At 39.4% G+C, this 17,823-nt stretch overlaps 1 protein-coding gene across 2 annotated transcripts in view; it reads right to left on the bottom strand.

The window, feature by feature from the left end:
- LOC124254348 (transcription initiation factor TFIID subunit 2-like) overlaps positions 1 to 17,823 on the bottom strand; it is a 53,208-nt gene that overhangs the window by 17,740 nt on the left and 17,645 nt on the right. For both annotated transcript variants that reach the window (XM_046688268.1, XM_046688269.1), the window contains exons 9-23: positions 16,065 to 16,183; positions 15,247 to 15,360; positions 14,977 to 15,076; positions 14,218 to 14,415; positions 13,812 to 13,904; positions 12,734 to 12,795; positions 12,416 to 12,530; positions 12,022 to 12,131; positions 11,708 to 11,773; positions 10,696 to 10,828; positions 4,623 to 4,742; positions 4,061 to 4,201; positions 3,210 to 3,320; positions 2,476 to 2,561; positions 1,389 to 1,505 (exon numbers count right to left, since the gene is read on the bottom strand). In XM_046688268.1, coding sequence (XP_046544224.1) covers positions 1,389 to 1,505; positions 2,476 to 2,561; positions 3,210 to 3,320; positions 4,061 to 4,201; positions 4,623 to 4,742; positions 10,696 to 10,828; positions 11,708 to 11,773; positions 12,022 to 12,131; positions 12,416 to 12,530; positions 12,734 to 12,795; positions 13,812 to 13,904; positions 14,218 to 14,415; positions 14,977 to 15,076; positions 15,247 to 15,360; positions 16,065 to 16,183 — 1,685 coding nt within the window. The remainder of the gene's footprint in view (positions 1 to 1,388; positions 1,506 to 2,475; positions 2,562 to 3,209; positions 3,321 to 4,060; positions 4,202 to 4,622; positions 4,743 to 10,695; positions 10,829 to 11,707; positions 11,774 to 12,021; positions 12,132 to 12,415; positions 12,531 to 12,733; positions 12,796 to 13,811; positions 13,905 to 14,217; positions 14,416 to 14,976; positions 15,077 to 15,246; positions 15,361 to 16,064; positions 16,184 to 17,823) is intronic.

The raw sequence follows: 17,823 nt of genomic DNA, 5'->3' as shown, positions 1-17,823 counted from the left end.
TCGGTAATTTACATCTTGGTTATCTTAAATGCATGGTGGGAGGTGTTTTACTGGAATTCTTGAAAGGCATTTTGAAGTTTGGTGAACATGAATACATGACACGTTTTATGCATAACCTGATGAAGGAGCAGAATAAGCTCTGAAACGTTGTGTAAAGAATAAAAAGAAGCTGTTGTCCATAAAACATATCATGTATTCAGGTGTTTTATTGTATATATTGTTTAGCAACTGTCCATCTCTTTTTATCAGCTGTTGATGAATGTAATTCAATATAAAGCATAAAATGTTTGCTAGCTATGTATAAGGTGTATGTCATTAATAAAAGACAGAAGAGACAGTATGCTTTTTGTTTGTCTGTATGAAGTTATGGGCCAATAATATGATGGGCGAGGTGTTTGGTTTGGGATGGACAGGGATTAAAATAGGAGGACTTATGGCTTGTTCTGTGACATGTTTTCATGACCAGGATTGAGGTTCTTGGAAAATATATCTAGAGTGACCTCCCTTAGTTGTAGTTGTAACTACCACATTTTTTACTTCCTCCCTCATCTGACTCCCTTCAGCTACTTCCTCCCTCACCTGAATCCCTTCAGCTACTTCCTCCCTCACCGGACTCCCTTCAGCTACTTCCTCCCTCACCTGACTCCCTTCAGCTGCTTCCTCCCTCACCTGACTCCCTTCAGCTACTTCCTCCCTCACCGGACTCCCTTCAGCTACTTCCTCCCTCACCGGACTCCCTTCAGCTACTTCCTCCCTCACCGGACTCCCTTCAGCTGCTTCCTCCCTCACCTGAATCCCTTCAGCTACTTGCTCCCTCACCGGACTCCCTTCAGCTGCTTCCTCCCTCACCTGACTCCCTTCAGCTGCTTCCTCCCTCACCTGACGCCCTTCAGCTACTTCCTCCCTCACCTGACTTCCTTCAGCTACTTCATCCCTCACCTGATTTCCTTCAGCTACTTCCTCCCTCACCGGACTCCCTTCAGCTACTTCATCCCTCACCTGACTTCCTTCAGCTACTTCCTCCCTCACCTGACTCCTTCAGCTACTTCATCCCTCACCTGACTTCCTTCAGCTACTTCATCCCTCACCTGACTCCCTTCAGCTACTTCATCCCTCACCTGACTTCCTTCAGCTACTTCCTCCCTCACCTGACTCCCTTCAGCTACTTCATCCCTCACCTGACTCCCTTCAGCTACTACCTCCCTCACCTGACTCCCTTCAGCTACTTCATCCCTCACCTGACTTCCTTCAGCTACTTCCTCCCTCACCGGACTCCCTTCAGCTACTTCATCCCTTACCTGACTTCCTTCAGCTACTTCATCCCTCACCTGACTTCCTTCAGCTACTTCATCCCTCACCTGACTTCCTTCAGCTACTTCATCCCTTACCTGACTGTAACTGTATGTCTGTAGCAAGGAAGCAGCTTCTCCAGATTCAGACATCTTGTGATCTCTTCAAGAAACTGTTTTGTGTCTGCAGTCAGACTGTCTGTACTTTTACCAAGTCTGTGTAAAAAGAAGGTGCATATGTACGCATGTTCATGGCCAAGAAATTAAAAACATATTGGCCATGAAATTGAAGGAAATTGTAGACTGTCATAGACTATTTTGGAAATATTGTCGTAAATGTATGAGAGCTAGATACGTTTCGTAAGTCAATTTTACCTCACCCGAGATGGCAGCATACTTCTCAAAAGCTATAAAAAATCTGCTTTATATTGAAATGTGACATTTTATGCTTTTAATACATGATTCAATCAGCCCTTCGAGCACATGAAAAATGCATAATATTGTTACTTGTGACAGCCATCCCCACAACTATGAAGTGGTATACATAATCAGGAAGAGAACATCTTTGGAAGCACATGAAGAACCATAGCCACGTCCTAGGGTCACCCAAATGTCACGAAGACTGCAACTGTGTGTTATACTACTGGCATCTGGTGTCCGTTTCACAAGCAATCGCAGCTCTATGACGGTCGTAACTCTATGTTAAAGTATAGGAGTTACGGCAGTCTTATCGCTGCAGTAACTTTGTGAAACCGGTCTCCGGGTGGTATTTTAGTGCAACATCTTCATAATGATGAATAGGTTTGAAAATTAGTTGTAAAAACATTTTTGATGACTGGATGAGTGGGTGAGTGAGTGAGTTTAGTTTTATGCCGCACTCAGCAATATTCCAGCTATATGGCGGCGGTCTGTAAATAATCGAGTCTGGACCAGACAATTCAGTGATCAACAGCATGAGCATCGATCTGCGCAATTGGGAAACCGATGACGTGTCAACCAAGTCAGCGAGCCTGACCACCTGATCCCGTTAGTCGCGATGACTGGATGAACCCAATCAATCCATTATAGAAATTCATCAGTTACCAACACTTTGCTGTTTATTTTGAGGATGAGCTGAGAAAAACTAGATCACTATCTTGCCATGATTACTCCTTGGACAGAAGAAGAAGTACATGTAACTACTTACTCCGAGATTACTACCGGAGTGACAGCAGGGGTAATGGTGGCAGACATTGCATCAATGAGAGCAGCTCTGTAGTAGTTGTCTGAATACTGCAAGAAAATATTATATGTCAGAACTATAAACACAATATCATAATTATAACCACTGGTTTATTCCTAAAGGCAAAAGAGTGGAACGGATGAACCTGTATTCGAAAGTGAGAGCAGATTCATCAGTGGTCAATATATAGTGTGCGCGCATGTCAACACCATAAGGATAAAATATCAATCAGGTGAAGGCTGAGATCATCCCAGGTGGCCATCAAAATGCAACTGGACAAGTATATTCAGAAGTTATTCCAGAAATACATGTACAAAGGAACATTATACATATTTAGACAATAAACAACTCGTGATGAGGAATGACAGATTATCTTTCCTGAGTTATATTAACTAAATATACGTAATTCTTGGGAAAGATAATCTGTCATTCCCCGTCACGAGTTGGTTACTGTTTTTATTACCCATATCAGTTTTCGATCTAAAAACGCTAAAATGAAAACAGCTGTTTCTCTGTAAGGAAACCCGCAATGTGGGGACCCCATATCCCTATGCGTGTGATTGGCTGTTTATTTTCTGAAACAGCCAATCAATGTTCACCAAAAGGTGTAACCTCCCGAGGGACTTACAGAAAATATAGTACCCTGTGTCCTCCTTCCCATATGGGTAATACATGCATGCCCTTTTTTCAACCTGTACCTTGTTCTTGCTGTTGTCGTTGTACTTGAAGAGGTCCAGCAGGAAGCGCATCACCTCAGGAGGACAGATACAGTGGACAGTTCTCAGGTTGGCCATAGCCATTGGGATGGTCTGCAGTGCAATAGACAAAGGTGTTGACCATCACAATACATGCTTGTCTACACTTTGTTTTCCCATCCATACCTGTTAATATTTACAGCCTTCATGTATCTGGTATGTGATATATACATAATGAGATGAGTTTGCATGATATTTCCAAGCCTACCACTGCATGCCCTTTAAGCAGTGTGTAAAGCTAATCATTGCTATGAATGGACCTGTACAACTCATAATTTTTTCAAGCAAAAAACATTGCACGTCACTGTGAGCAACCATATGCATAAATTGGTTATGGAGGAACGGACAATGAGTGAGTGAGTTGGGGTTTACGCAGCTTTTAGCAATGTCCCTGCAATATCACGGCAGGGACACCAGAAATGGGCTTCACATATTATACTCATGTGGGATCAATTGAAGTTGTGATACACTTCATGATATAAAGATTACATGTCAACTGAGGTCATCAAGTAAAACAAGTCTACAACAAACTCCAAGTGATCACTGAATTTGCATAGGGATTAACATGGTGGTTAAAGCTTTTGCTTGTCACATCAAATACATAGGTTCAAGTCCCCATATGCGTACAAGGTATAAAGTCCATTTGGGAATACTGCTAAAATATTGTACAATGTTACTTACCATACCCATTGCTCAGGACCTAGCCCCGTTAGTTAATGGTAGCATCATTATTATGAAAAACCTTTGAACCATGATCACTAAACTGCTTGTGAACTATTGTTACTGATCTGTACCTTAAGCAGGAAGTAGTGCTGGAAGTTGCTGAAGTTGTTCTGTCGGATGATGGCCTGGCATGAGTGAGACCCGAACATCTTCTTGAACATGATCATCATGGCTGGAGGCCCGGTCCATCCCGCTACCATGGAGTTAGCTACCTGCAATGCCATCCCACCTTATATAACATGACAAGATTACGAGTCAAGCAACAGAGAGAGAGAGAGTGAATATTGTTTGATTCCAAAGTAATTGAAACCAGGAATCAAGAAATGACCAACACACAATTCAAACAATTTCTAGGAGAAGCATAAATTACTTCTAACACGAAATTCCATGGGGTGAAAATGTTGCCTCATCTACTCAAGTTTTACTTATGAATATGTACAGCAGTCATTTCCAAACACAATGTCCAGTGCACGTTTGTTTTAGTGTTTTTGATTCAAATGAAAATTTCAAGTTAATGCTGATTCAATACGCATTTCAGAGTTCATAGGAATGATATAACCATCTTTCTACTTGATGCCATAAATGCAGTTCTGTTTCTCAATTAAAAAAAGACAACTTCCAAGTTTGACCAACCTTAGCTAGACAGATGCAGGCATCCATCCGCACCTTGTAGAAGCAGTGTTCGTTCTCTATAGTGTCTGTCAGCGCCAAGCGAGTCTGTGGAGTTGGGTAGTGCTCCAAGGCCCAAATACCCTGGAAACAAAGAATCTTTATAAGAGTCAGGTACAGAATCAGTAAAAAAAATGTCAAGTGGCTGACAGTGAGGTGAGGTGAAATGGGGTTTAACATTGAACTTGAGAATATTTCACTCATAGGACAACATGCATGCGTGTGTATGTGTGGCTGCTTAAGCTGGTTTTATAGTGCTTGCTCACTGAGATACCATGTCGCAGTTCAGCACGAAATACCCACTCAGACACAATATATAGCTGACCAGTCCTTGTTGTACCCATTAACGCTGAGCGCCAGGCCGGGACCAACAAGTATCATATTTTAACGTCTTTTGGTATGACGCGGCCGGGGATGGAACCTGCGACCTTCCGCCCTGCTAAAAAATGTGCTAAAAACTACACCACAGAGGCGGGTGGCTAACAGTTAGAACACATGGGAACAACTTAAACCAGGTTCCTCAGCATGAAGAGTAAATACTCTAAACAGCTGGACTCACTGAAATGCTTTCAAAATTTAGCTTAGTTGAGTGATGTGTCCCATGAACATGCAACTGCTCTTCAAATCCATAAATAGTTGTCCTAAGAATCTTTGACCAAAACTGTGGCATGCCTCAGATGACTCACTGCTTCCTCAGTGTGTTAGTGACAACAGGCCACCATTACCCTTTGCTGGTTGTACAATGCAACTACAGGTATCTGGTGGTCAAACTCACTGACTTGGTCCATTACATATTATTGTAATTCACGATCTATCACGTGATCAAAGGGCATGGCGCATGTTATGATTTTGCTGTGAGAATTTTTCCTCAGCGCAAGATTCATAGTGATACATACAGTCAATAATCTGGTGAATATTCTTTCTTAACTTACACATAAACCTCAGAGCGAATATGGGGGTTGATATTGTTGAATGGAGGGCGAAAATTGGATGTTTCAGTCCACGAGGCAGGCGAGGCCATGTTATGCACCCCGGTATAACAATACCACACGGGACATGTTTGTGTTTGCGTCTGATTCTTCTCTCTTTGACTCTCTTACTTGTTGCTGGCGATGTTGAGGCATACCCAGGGCCTCCTAAATCCACATCAGACAGAATTCAAACGCGTTTATCAGTTCAAAATGTGTCTGGACAGTGTATAACCTCTGACCCCCACCTTTACAACACTGAATGACCTCACTGCAACGCTGGCCTCAATACAGCTGCAGATCACTAAATTGAATGACAAGTTTGACATGTTTGCCCAGGACTATAATAAAAAGATCTCTGTACTCCAACAGGAAAACATGTCATTGAAAACCAAACTCTCCGACCTTGAAGTCAAAACAGATAAAATTGAGGCGCAGTCTCGAAAAACAAACTTAATATTTCATGGTTTACCTGACATACAAGGAGAGAAGTGGGATGAGAGTGAAAGGTGTGTTAGAGATTTTATGGAAGCTTCGCTTCATCTAGATAATGCCACATCTCTTCCCATTGAACGAGCTCATAGGCTACATTCAAAGTCTGGAACTCGGCCTATCATTGTCAGTTTTACGTTCTTTAAAGATAAATGTGCTGTTCTGGATGCTGCCAAAAAGTATCTCAAGGGCAACAAAGACTTCAGAGTCTCAGAAGATTTTACTGAGATAGTGCGTAGAGCTAGGTCCCAACTATTCCCCTTCATGAAGGCTGCGCGAGATGATGGTAAAGTGTCTTATATGAACTATGACAAGCTAGTAATAGATGGTGCTGTCTATGTGTTTGACTATGAGATGAACAATATTAGACAAGTTGGCCAGAGGCGTGGATGGGTTTCTCATAAACCAAACCAGTCACATCTCTCAGAATCTGTCTCAGAAACTGTCCCTCCAAGATAAGATTCCGGCCATGACTCCCGTTCATCCAAAACACATTTTGAATATTCAGATGACTCTCACAATACAAATACTTGCAACACCAAGGAACAGGATTACCCTACTACAATTTCTACTCAGTCGCCTGTACACATTTGTACCTCAGTAACTGATACAGTAACCTCTCAGGATACTGATGTAGATCAATGTACTGCCTGCAGTAAAACAGCAAATAATGAAATGACCACAATATGTACATGGAACATACATGGCTTTAAATCAAAAGTTAAGTATACTGAATTTACAGGTTTTTGTAAACATTTTGATATATTTGGTTTACTTGAAACAATGTGTTCTGATTCATCAAATGAGTTGCAGACTATCTTTCATGAACACGATATCATTGTTAGCAATGCTAAACGTTCTGGAAACAAAGGACAGTTTTCAGGCTTGCTGTTTGTAAAACAAATGTATATCTTCTTATTTTTTTAAATGCAAGAGTTCTGCCAGAAAAAATTCTTCAGGCACAAATGACCAGTTTTCCACCTGTTCCTGGTATTTGCATGCATCCACCCTGAGCATTCTCCTGTCTACCATAATGAGGAGTCTAACGGTATGTTGCAAGACCAACAAATCATGTTTGACTATGGAGAAAACTTCAGTTGATTTTAATGCAAGAGTTTAAGAAGTCGCATCTGCCAGTGATGGAATTTATGAAACTATTTGAATGCAAAATTTATTGTACTTCAGAAGATGCACAAATGACCAGTTACCCTTCCACCTGTTCCTGGTATTTGCATGCATCCACCCTGAGCATTCTCCTGTCTACCATAATGAGGAGTCTAACGGTATACACAAGTTGCAAGACCAACTTAGTACAATCATGTTTGACTATGGAGAAAACTATAAATTGATTATCAGTGGTGATTTTAATGCAATGACGGAGATTGAAATTGATTATGAAAATCTAAGAAGCATAAACTCTTAAATAAATTCAGAACTTTTAAATGTGATGAGAATTTATGAAACTATTTGAATGCAAAAATCTGAATATAAGAAGATATGTACTTTAAAGCAAAACTTATACAAGATGAAATTGAGTAATGAAATAAATGATGCTGCCAAATATGGTGATTGTAAAGAATTCTGGAGAACTGTAAAGAAATATCTGAAGGGCTATGCTGGTGAAAATGATGTAGCACCCGAAGTGTGGTATGAATACTTTAAGGGTCTTTTAAACCCCACAGAAGCAACAAAGTTGAGTGAATTTGATAAATTAGTATCTGAATTTTTAGATTCTCACTCATGCACAGATTGTAATGACTTTCCTTCTACAGATCAACTCTTGTCAGGTGAAATCAGTGAACATGAGATTAAACAAGCATTGAATGAATTAAAGATTGGTAAAGCTCCTGGTATGGATGGAACATCACCTGAATTTCTTAAGAGTATAAGTCAGTTCATAATTCTGTATCTTAAACTATTGTTTAATAAGATTTTGGATACTGGTGTATTTCCAGATGCTTGGAATGTAGGAATGATACTTTCTCTTTATAAATCTGGAAACAAATTGGAACCCAGCAATTATGGGGGTATATCTATATTACATGTCACAGGTAATCTATTTTCTGCTGTAATTGAAAAACGTATCAGAATTTGGCTTGATGTAAATGATTTACTATCAGAACCCCAAGCAGGATTTCGACATAACTATTCTATAGTAGACAATGTATTTGTTCTTCAAGCTTTATGTACTAAATACCTAAGCAGACCAAAGGGGCTTTTTTATTACGCATTCATTGATTTTAAAAAGGCTTTTGATTATGTGGATAGGAAGAAAATGCTTTATTTATTGATTCATAAAGGTTTAAGAGGAAAAATAGCAATTGTATTAAAAAATATGTATGCATCAATCAAAGCATATATCAGAACAGACAAAGGTATTACGGATTGTTTTACAACTTCAAGTGGTGTTAGACAAGGGTGTGTTCTTAGCCCAGTTTTATTTATATTTTTCATCAATGAACTTGTATCTGATATGTATAATGAATGTGATCATGGTGTATTTGTTTCTCAGGAAATTGTAGATATAATACTTTTTCTTTTTGCAGATGATATTGCTTTGTTATCTTATTCAGTTAGTGGCTTACAGAAACAGTTAAATGTATTACAGTCTTATTGTTCCAAATGTGGCTTAACAGTGAACTTAGATAAACCTAATGTGATTGTTTTTAGAAATGGTGGCACTGGTATTGTAAATAGATTTGAAAAATGGACATATTGTAATACAACTATGAAGACAGTTTCATATCATAAGTATTTAGGATTGATGATGTCTTCTAGACTAGTATGGTCTACAGCATGTAAGCAGTTAGCACTTCAAGCATCTAAAGCAATAATGCCTGTTCATAATTTGTTCAAGCAAAATGATTTTATATCATTTAATGTAGCTTCTTCTATTTTTGATAATAAATTGCACCCATTCTATTATATGGTTCTGAAATTTGGGGTGTAAAATATCATGACTCTATAGAGAAAATACAAACTTTATATTTCAAGAAATATTTAGGTGTCGGTAAATATGCTTCCGACAAAGCGATTCTTGGCGAAACAGGTAGATATTCTATGTTTGTTTCAACACAATTAAGAGCAGACAGATATTGGATAAAGATAATGCGTATGGAGGCTTATGGATACCCGTATCAATGTTATATTATGTTAAAACAATTAGATGACAAAGGTAAAAATAGCTAGGTGTCTGATATTTGAAATATTCTTTTCATGTGTTGGTTCTCTTATGCATGGATATCACAGGATGTCGGTGATAAAAAAATGTTTAATTTCATCCTTAAACAAAGAATAAAAGACATATTTTACCAAAATTGGCATTCTTATGTAGACTCATCCAAATATCTTTCTCATTATGCTCTTGTAAAATCGTTATTAACGCCTGAAAAATATTTAACTGTATTACATGACAAATATTTGAGAAGAGCTTTTAGTAAACTCAGAATCTCCTTGCATGATTCCAATGTAAACTCTGAGCGGAAAGGTAAAAATTTAAATCCAAGTGAAATTAAATGTGTCAAATGTAATAGCAACCAGGTCGAAGATGAATATCATGTGTTATTTGTGTGTTAGCACTATCGAGACCTGCGAAATAAATATCTTCCAAACTTATGTCCAGGATACAAAGATCAACATTTGATGATAAATCTTTTAAATTCTAAAAATGAAGATGTTATTACCTCTGTTGCTCGTTTTCTGAAAAATGTATTTATATATAGATGTAAAACGTGATAAGTATGTAAACTTTGAACATATGTAACTGTACTATGGGTCGTTTGGCCTAAAATGCTGAATAAACTGTCTGTTTGTCTGTCTGTCAATTGTAATTCAAATGCTTGGGATATAGGTTACATTATCAAGAAATTGTTTTAACGTCAAGATTTTATTATTAGCAAGAATGTATCAAATTCTGGATTATTGCCAAGTGTTGTATTAAACAATAAAAGGCAAATATTACATCTGCAGGCATAAATAACAGCTACCTTGTTTGCCTATCAGTTCCAGTTTCCATATTTTTCTGTGTACATTATTGCATCATCAAGAGCCTAGCATCAGAGATTGATATGAACATTTCTACATGAAGTAACTTATCAGACAGACAATAGTGGAACATAACACTGACATAGCCAACAAAATGTGTGAAAAATATAAAGAAAAACAAAACTTGTTCCAAAAACCAATATGACACACAGTCTCAGGTGAGGTGAGGTGAAATTAGGTTTAACGTCGTGCTTGAGAATATTTCGCTCATATGACGACGTGCATGCGTGTGTATGTGCGGCTGCTTGTACTAGCCCAGACTTAGGCTGGTTTTATAGTGCTAGCCCACTGAGATACCATGCCGCAGTGAAGCATGAATACCCCACTCAGACACATTATACTGACTCCGAGCTGAACAGTCCTTGTTGTATCCATTAATGCCGAGGGCCAGGCAGGAACCAACAAGTACCACATTTTAACGTCGTTTGGTGTGACGCGGTTGTAGATCGAACCCGCAGACGGCAGACGCTCTAACCACTACACCACGGAGGCGGTACACAGTCTCAGGTAATAACCTCAATTAATTGTCTCACCTGTAACTGAGCAGACACGTCTCGTTCAAACTTGAGCTGGTACTGCCACATGTAATCAGGCTGCTCCCAGGTGACATGGCGGAGAAGCTGCAGGTCTGCGTCCACTCTCAGCCACAGCACCGGAGAGTCCGCACTGCAAAATCCTATCCTCATCAGTATACAGGGAACAAACAATCTGTATCAAATCCATGACTACATGAATCACAGACTTTAGGGGTGGAGGGGTAGACTAGTGGTTACTAGTCATCATGAAAATTAGATCCAGGTTCTATTCGCCACATTGGTACAATGTGTGAAACCCATTTCTGGTGTCCCCTGTCGTGATATTGCTAGAGTCTGGGCCAAACATTCCAGTGATCAACAGTATGGACATCGATCTGCACAATTGGGAACCGATGACATGTGTCAACCAAGTCAGCCAGCCTGACCACCCAATCCCGTTAGTCGCCTCTTACGACAAGCATGGGTTACTGAAGATCAATTCTAACCCGGATCTTCACGGGTATCCACTCAGAAAGATGCCAAATTATCCAGGTAAATTGTATTACCAATCTATATGCCAAATACTTGGACCCACTCAGCCTCAAGATGCTGGTGTGAATTATTAGTCTTCAGCGACCCATGCTCGTCAGACTAATAATGCGATCAGACTTGCAGACTCAGTTGATGCCTGTCATTGTTTCCCAACTGTCTTGGCAAGACTAAATTATTTACTAACCACTGTCATATAGCTGAAATGTAGCTGTGTGTTTCATTAAACAAACAAAAAAAGGCCTAAGCTTCAACATGGACGTTACATAACTATCTTCAACTTTCCAACCAGTGTCAGAAACAGACACACACAAGTGTTTTATTGGACAACCCAAAACAAAAAAGGCAGGAAGAACATATTTCTCTTATGAAAACGATGAAAAAGTTATGTTTCTAACCACTTACTTTCACATTTTATGCTACAGAATATTTGGCATTAGCCATAATAATCAACAGGTATCTATCATGAATCCATACTTACTCCATAGCACTTAGGTCCATGTCAACTTCTTCTCCTGTGATTAATGGAATCTTCTTTTTCTTGTTCCTGTTCAAGAATATCATTACAATTTCATAAAATACAAACATTGTGATACATACAGTCAGGTTTAATGGAGCTTTGAAGTGTATTTCACTTGATACAAAATATGTGGGCATCAAAGTGAGATGACAGATTCTTATACAGTGAACACTTCAAACATTCAATATGGATCATGCTGATTCATTGGAGTTTAGTTGCTGTGTAAGAAACTGCTTGTACATTGAATGGAGTCAACTGATCTGTTCTAATCTTACCTCCTACTTTTGGAATGGCATGTTATCTCAAACTTGGTCTTGTTTTCCTCAATCTTGAAGGTGTGGTTAAAGGAGCCATCCAACTCCTGGATGGTCACTGTTAGAGGGCCCTGTGACAAAGAAACAACTGTCAATACAGACAAACTTTATGGAAAACAACTTGTATATTACATAACATTTCCATACAGACTCTTGCACCGTTGTCAAGCAGGAATGACACTCAAAACAGGAACAACTGTCAATATTGCAAGGAAATATGTTTGTTACATGTGAGTTTGAAAACAACTTACTCAAAACTTGCCAAAAGTTTCAGACTTAAACATTCACAAGGGACATAACATGTACTTCCTCACTGCTTGCTGGTTATCATCTGATTTAATGTCCTGCTACTTACCACATATTTCAGGGCACCCTTGGCATTAAGGTCCTGCTTTATCTCCAGCTCAACAACATTCCTCTTGCGATTGAACACAAAGTTACCGAAGAAATGGGCACAACCACTCTGATAACTGGTGTCTTGTGAAGGAGAATATGGTAGCTACAAAATGGCAGGTGCAAATACAGAACATTATAACCTTTGGAAATCTGGGAAAATGCATCATCATTTCTGTCCCTTTGCAGTTTGTTAAGTCTACATACTTTCTAGAACTGGTACATGACAAAGTGACTGTCAGCCTCATATCTAAATAGGACCAATCATTAACAAGGATACACCCACAAGTCGATAAAAGGCTGGATGTCTTTTCCTGTAACTGTGTAGATGATCTTGAGAAACTGAAAGAAGAAATAAATAATAACCATACATATAAAAAAAATCAAAAATAGAAAGTATTCAATATCTGGAGAAATATGTAATTTTTTAAGTAAAATTGATATTTTTATACTTATCCTGACTCATGACGAGAAGCCCTCCCAACCTCCCCATTGAAGACACTTGAGATTTCGCAGCAGATCCAAGTGCATGGGCAGAAATTCAGGAGAGAGTGATAAGTAAGGCAGGTCACCTGACTGTTTTGCGCGGGAAAGGGCAAAAGGGAGGTAACTTGTGGATAAGTGTATTTATACGTCCGCTATCGGGAACTTCAAGGGATTCAAGTGTTCTACTACCATTCGAAAGGGAAAGGGAGATAAGCAAACGATCATGAGTCAGGATAAGTAAAAATGATAAAATATATAGTAACCTTGTATTCTCATCCCTAGTTATCTGAACTCTGGTTACCAGGTAACCTTGAGACTGATCACTTGATTATTTCAAACCCACTTGCCTATAACCAAGTATCATGAGGCTGGTTATCTCATCAAAACATGTAAGTTCAATGGTGATTTCAACATCTTTATTGTCTTAATCCAGGTAATCTGGGCATCGACGTTATCAGCCTTGGTGTCTCAATCCATGTTATCTACTCACTGATAACATCAACCCGTGGTGTCATAATCCAGGTTATCTCGACATAGATGAGTGAGTGAGTGAGTTTAGTTTTACGATGTACTCAGCAATATTCCAGCTATATGGTGGCGGTCTGTAAATAACCGAGCCTGGACCAAACGATCCATGGATCAACAGCATGCGCATCAATCTACACAATTGGGATATTGACATAGATGATTATTAGCCTTTGTTTAAAGTTTATTAGGGATATCATCTATTCAGAGTCATAGATAAGGTCATCTCAAGTTGGTGTTTACCTGGAGTTCTAATTACATTTAGCTGAAGCCCCTTAAACTACTGTAGAGTGATTAAACCAGAAACAGAAGACTATTTCAGAGCAAGAACAATGGGGTAAACTCACAGATGATGTGGAGACAAGCATGTTGGACCAGGTGTTAGCAAAGAACTTCTGCTGTGAGGCTGTGAAGGCAAGAGCTTGAAGCTTGTTCAACACCTGCAAAAACAATTGTAAAGTAATCACACAGAAGACACAAGGTAGACACTGAGTTTACTTTTACGACATTTTTAGCAATATTCCAGCAAGGCATGGGACACAGTGGGGATAGCCTAATGGTTAAAGCAACTGCTCATCACGCTGAAGATCCAGGTTCGATTCCCCACATGGGTACAATATGTGAAACCCATTTCTAGTGTCCCCCACTGTGATATTACTGGAATATTGCTAAAAGCGGCATAAAACCATACTCACTGAATCAACCAGCATGCACACAGACTGACTTTGCCATCTGTATGTTGATGATAGTTACCTGCAGAAGCAGCTCGGAGCCCAGCCTGAACTCCAGCATGCGGATGACCAGCAGGGCCTTCTTGACAAACACATCTAGGTACTTGGGGGACACGGTGTGGGGACTCTTGATGGAGAAGTGCTGGTTGGTCTCCTTGCCCACAGGGTCCAGCACCACACCTCCCACCTTACCCTCGTACTCACACACGTCCTGCAGATGCTACAACACAGTCACCTAGCATGTAGGAATGGCAGCTCAAGGTTGAACATTTCTTTATTTTAATTTCTGTTTAAAGAGCACCACAGATGTCATCAAACTTGAATTAGTGAGTTTAATAAAATCTGAAGTAAATCCTTTGAATTTAATTAACCATGGCCATATTTTAACAGGTCATTTATCTTCCAGGGTAAGTATCTCGAACCCAGCTTCATTCTGAATCTGATTCAACACAACCCTAAACATCACAAAACCCCTCTCCTTTGATGACTGAAACAAGGGGTATTAGGACTTTGATTCTCCCATCTTAATTCTTATGAAAATATTTTTGCTTGCTTTACTAAACATTTATAACACTGTCCTAATATGATTAAAGAGTGCAAATAAACAGCCACATTTGTTCATGCCAAGCTCAGACATTTCAAGCTCAGAGCAAGAAACTTCTACGCCAAGTTGGAGATAAGGGAAATGAAAGCTAAGCTTTGGTGACGAACTGGTCCAGGGTATTTTTCCAAAACATATAATACTGTGACTGTGGGTAAAGTGGGATGCCTTGACACTGACCTTGTAAATGGTCATCTTGTGGTCATTGTTACCAAATGTCTTCTTGATGAACAGACTAGAAAGATAGTTGGCCATTCCTTTGGGCAACCATGCATCATTCCTGTAAGACATACCATCATTAAATACAAACATTGGCAAGGAATAGAGCTGAAAGCATTTACTTCCCTTGTCTGCTATTTGTGTTTCCAACATATTTCATGAAAAAGCAACAAGACAAGTCATGTTTCCATCATTCGGGACAACCATGACTGAACACGGACAACAGCTTACCAGGACTGCATGGCAATGAAGGCACCAAAGAACTGTTCTGCAACTGCAGTGGCCATGAGTCGCCGTGTTATGAAGGTCTGGTCGATGATACGTGAGGAATGAAGTAGATCAACACTGGTGACAAAAGAAGAGAAAGTTTAAAAAAATCTTGAGACAACATGCGTGATCATTAAGGCCACTCAACAAACCCCCATCACCAACATGCTGGCTCTGCACAGAGTGAGTGAGTGAGTGAGTTACGTTTTACACCGCTTTAGCAATATTCCAGCAATTTCATGGCAGGGGACACCAGAAATGGGCTTCACACATTGTACCCATGTGGGGAATCGAACCCGGGTCTTCAGCGTGACAAGCGAATGCTTTAACCACTAGGCAACCCCACTGCCCCGGCTCTGCACAGTAGGATGGTGAGTTGGAGGAGGGCTCCCTTTCTAAATATGTCACAAGTTACCCTGAGTCAGTCCCTCTATGTTGTATTTTTGTTTGACCAAGTTAAATATCCTCTATCAGTTATTCTTATTGTGAACTTTTTTACAAGTGGTAAGTACATCCTCAGGCTCTAGTTATTAAAACTGTTTTCAGAACTGAGAATGAAATTGTAAACAGATGTCTCATGAGCTCTTAAATATCATTTAGTTCCAGTTCCAAAACTTCATTCAAACCTTCATGCAGTTGTTTGGTAAAATGTCCACAGAAGCCAAGTTTGTTTGATGCAGAAGAATGTCATTGCAGAAATCTGTACTATGGCAAAGAACATAGAATTGTATCCCTTACTTTGTGAAAGCAGTGTACAGGCCAAATTGTCAACTTTTCGTTACCTGAAGATGGTCATGGTAGCATAAGAAGAGGCATCTACATAACTCTCATCCACAAACACCTGCTTGTAGCAGGAGTAGGGATATCTACTGGACAGCAGCTCCTCATAGAACTCAAAAGACTGAAATAAATATGAAATTTTTAGAGTAAAATTAATATTTTATACTTATCCTGACTCATGCTTATTGCTTGTCTTCTTCTTCTTGCGAACATAGTGGAACACGTGTATCTCCCAATTGAAGTTCCCTTCAATTAAAAAATCACTAATTAGCACTCACCACGAGTTACCTCCCTTCCACAAGCGCGGGAACAAGGGCGCGCCACCTGAACCCATGTGCCTCACTCTCTCCTTTTGTTTCGAGCCCGACACTTTATTTTTCCGAAGAAATCCAAAGTGTTAAGTGGGGAGGACGGGAGGGCTTACCTCATGAGTCAGGATAAGTATAAAATATTAATTTTACTCTAAAAAATTCATATTTTTCCTTATCCTGACTCATGCTTATTGCTTGTAGAATCCGACGGAAAAGGAGGTGGGAATATATATACTTTGGATTTTAATAATTAGTGATTTGAACTGTGATGATTGTAATAACCCTATGGGAACTTCATAAAGGCACTGAACTGATGAATTCCTGCTGTTTAACTTATCAGCTGCCATATAAAGGTTATTACAATTTATTGAATATGATAAAAGTATATACAACATTAATGTAAGTTGAAGCTATTAATGTGATAGTATAAACTTCTGTGAGTTTATAGTGGATACTTTTATAAATTAACCAAAGTATTAAGCTTAAGATATGCATATATTTAAGCTATAATAGTATAGTACAGTGCTTAAGATATAATTATAACTTAAGCTGTATAATAGTAACCAACTCTTTAGAGTTTGTTAGCTAATACATTTATGCATATGACCATATGACTGAGCTTAAGGATTGATGAAACTTAAGCTGAACATATATATAGTAGCAAAACTCCTAGGAGTTGTAAGCTTATATATAGTATGATATAAAAACCATAGTACTGAGCTTAAGATAATAAATTAAACTTAAGCAAAATATATAGATAGCATGTAGCTATTAGTACTGTTATCAGATAAGTATAAAATCTGTAAGATAGACTTATCTTCTCCGTGGAACTGTCAACTGTTGAGCGAGGACCATGGGACCGAAATGGTGGATACCTGAGACGTCCTCGGTGGTGATATCTCTCAGATAGTGGTTGGCAAACACCATATCGGATCTCCAGAAACATCCCTCCATTATGGTATTCAACGAGCAATTCCCATGTAGAGCGAGAGTTGAGGCTAGCGCGCTCTAATTTCGTGAGGATTAGAAGCTCTTGGAGGGTCGAGTCCTGCAGCCTTGTAGGCACGTAGTATGACAGTTCTGATCAAGATAGAGATCGTGAGTACGCGGAGACTTCCGTCTGCGTAGCTGTAGATATAGGGATAAATAATCTCTTGAATTTCCCTCTGCTCTGTTTGGATCGTTGGAGATATATTTTCAGTGCTCTCACTGGGCATAGTGATAGATCCATCGTATCATCATGCGGTCCAAGTATGGATGAGAGAGCTGGGGCGTGGAATAATCTGTCTGGTTGACCTGGCAGTTGGTTTTTCGCTATAAAATCCCAGCGAAGTCCCAGATGAGCGATGTTATGAATATCATCAAAGCGTGTTCTCTCGTAATCCAATGCGTGAATCTCTGACATCCTGGCGGCCGTAGCTAGTGCTAACAGGAATAAGGTTTTGTGGGT

Source organism: Haliotis rubra, unplaced genomic scaffold (assembly GCF_003918875.1).
Source record: "Haliotis rubra isolate DU_JTF1 unplaced genomic scaffold, ASM391887v1 Scf571, whole genome shotgun sequence".
Taxonomy (NCBI): domain Eukaryota; kingdom Metazoa; phylum Mollusca; class Gastropoda; order Lepetellida; family Haliotidae; genus Haliotis; species Haliotis rubra.
Note: the sequence above shows the minus strand (reverse complement) of the source record. Positions and strands in the feature narration are given on the sequence as shown.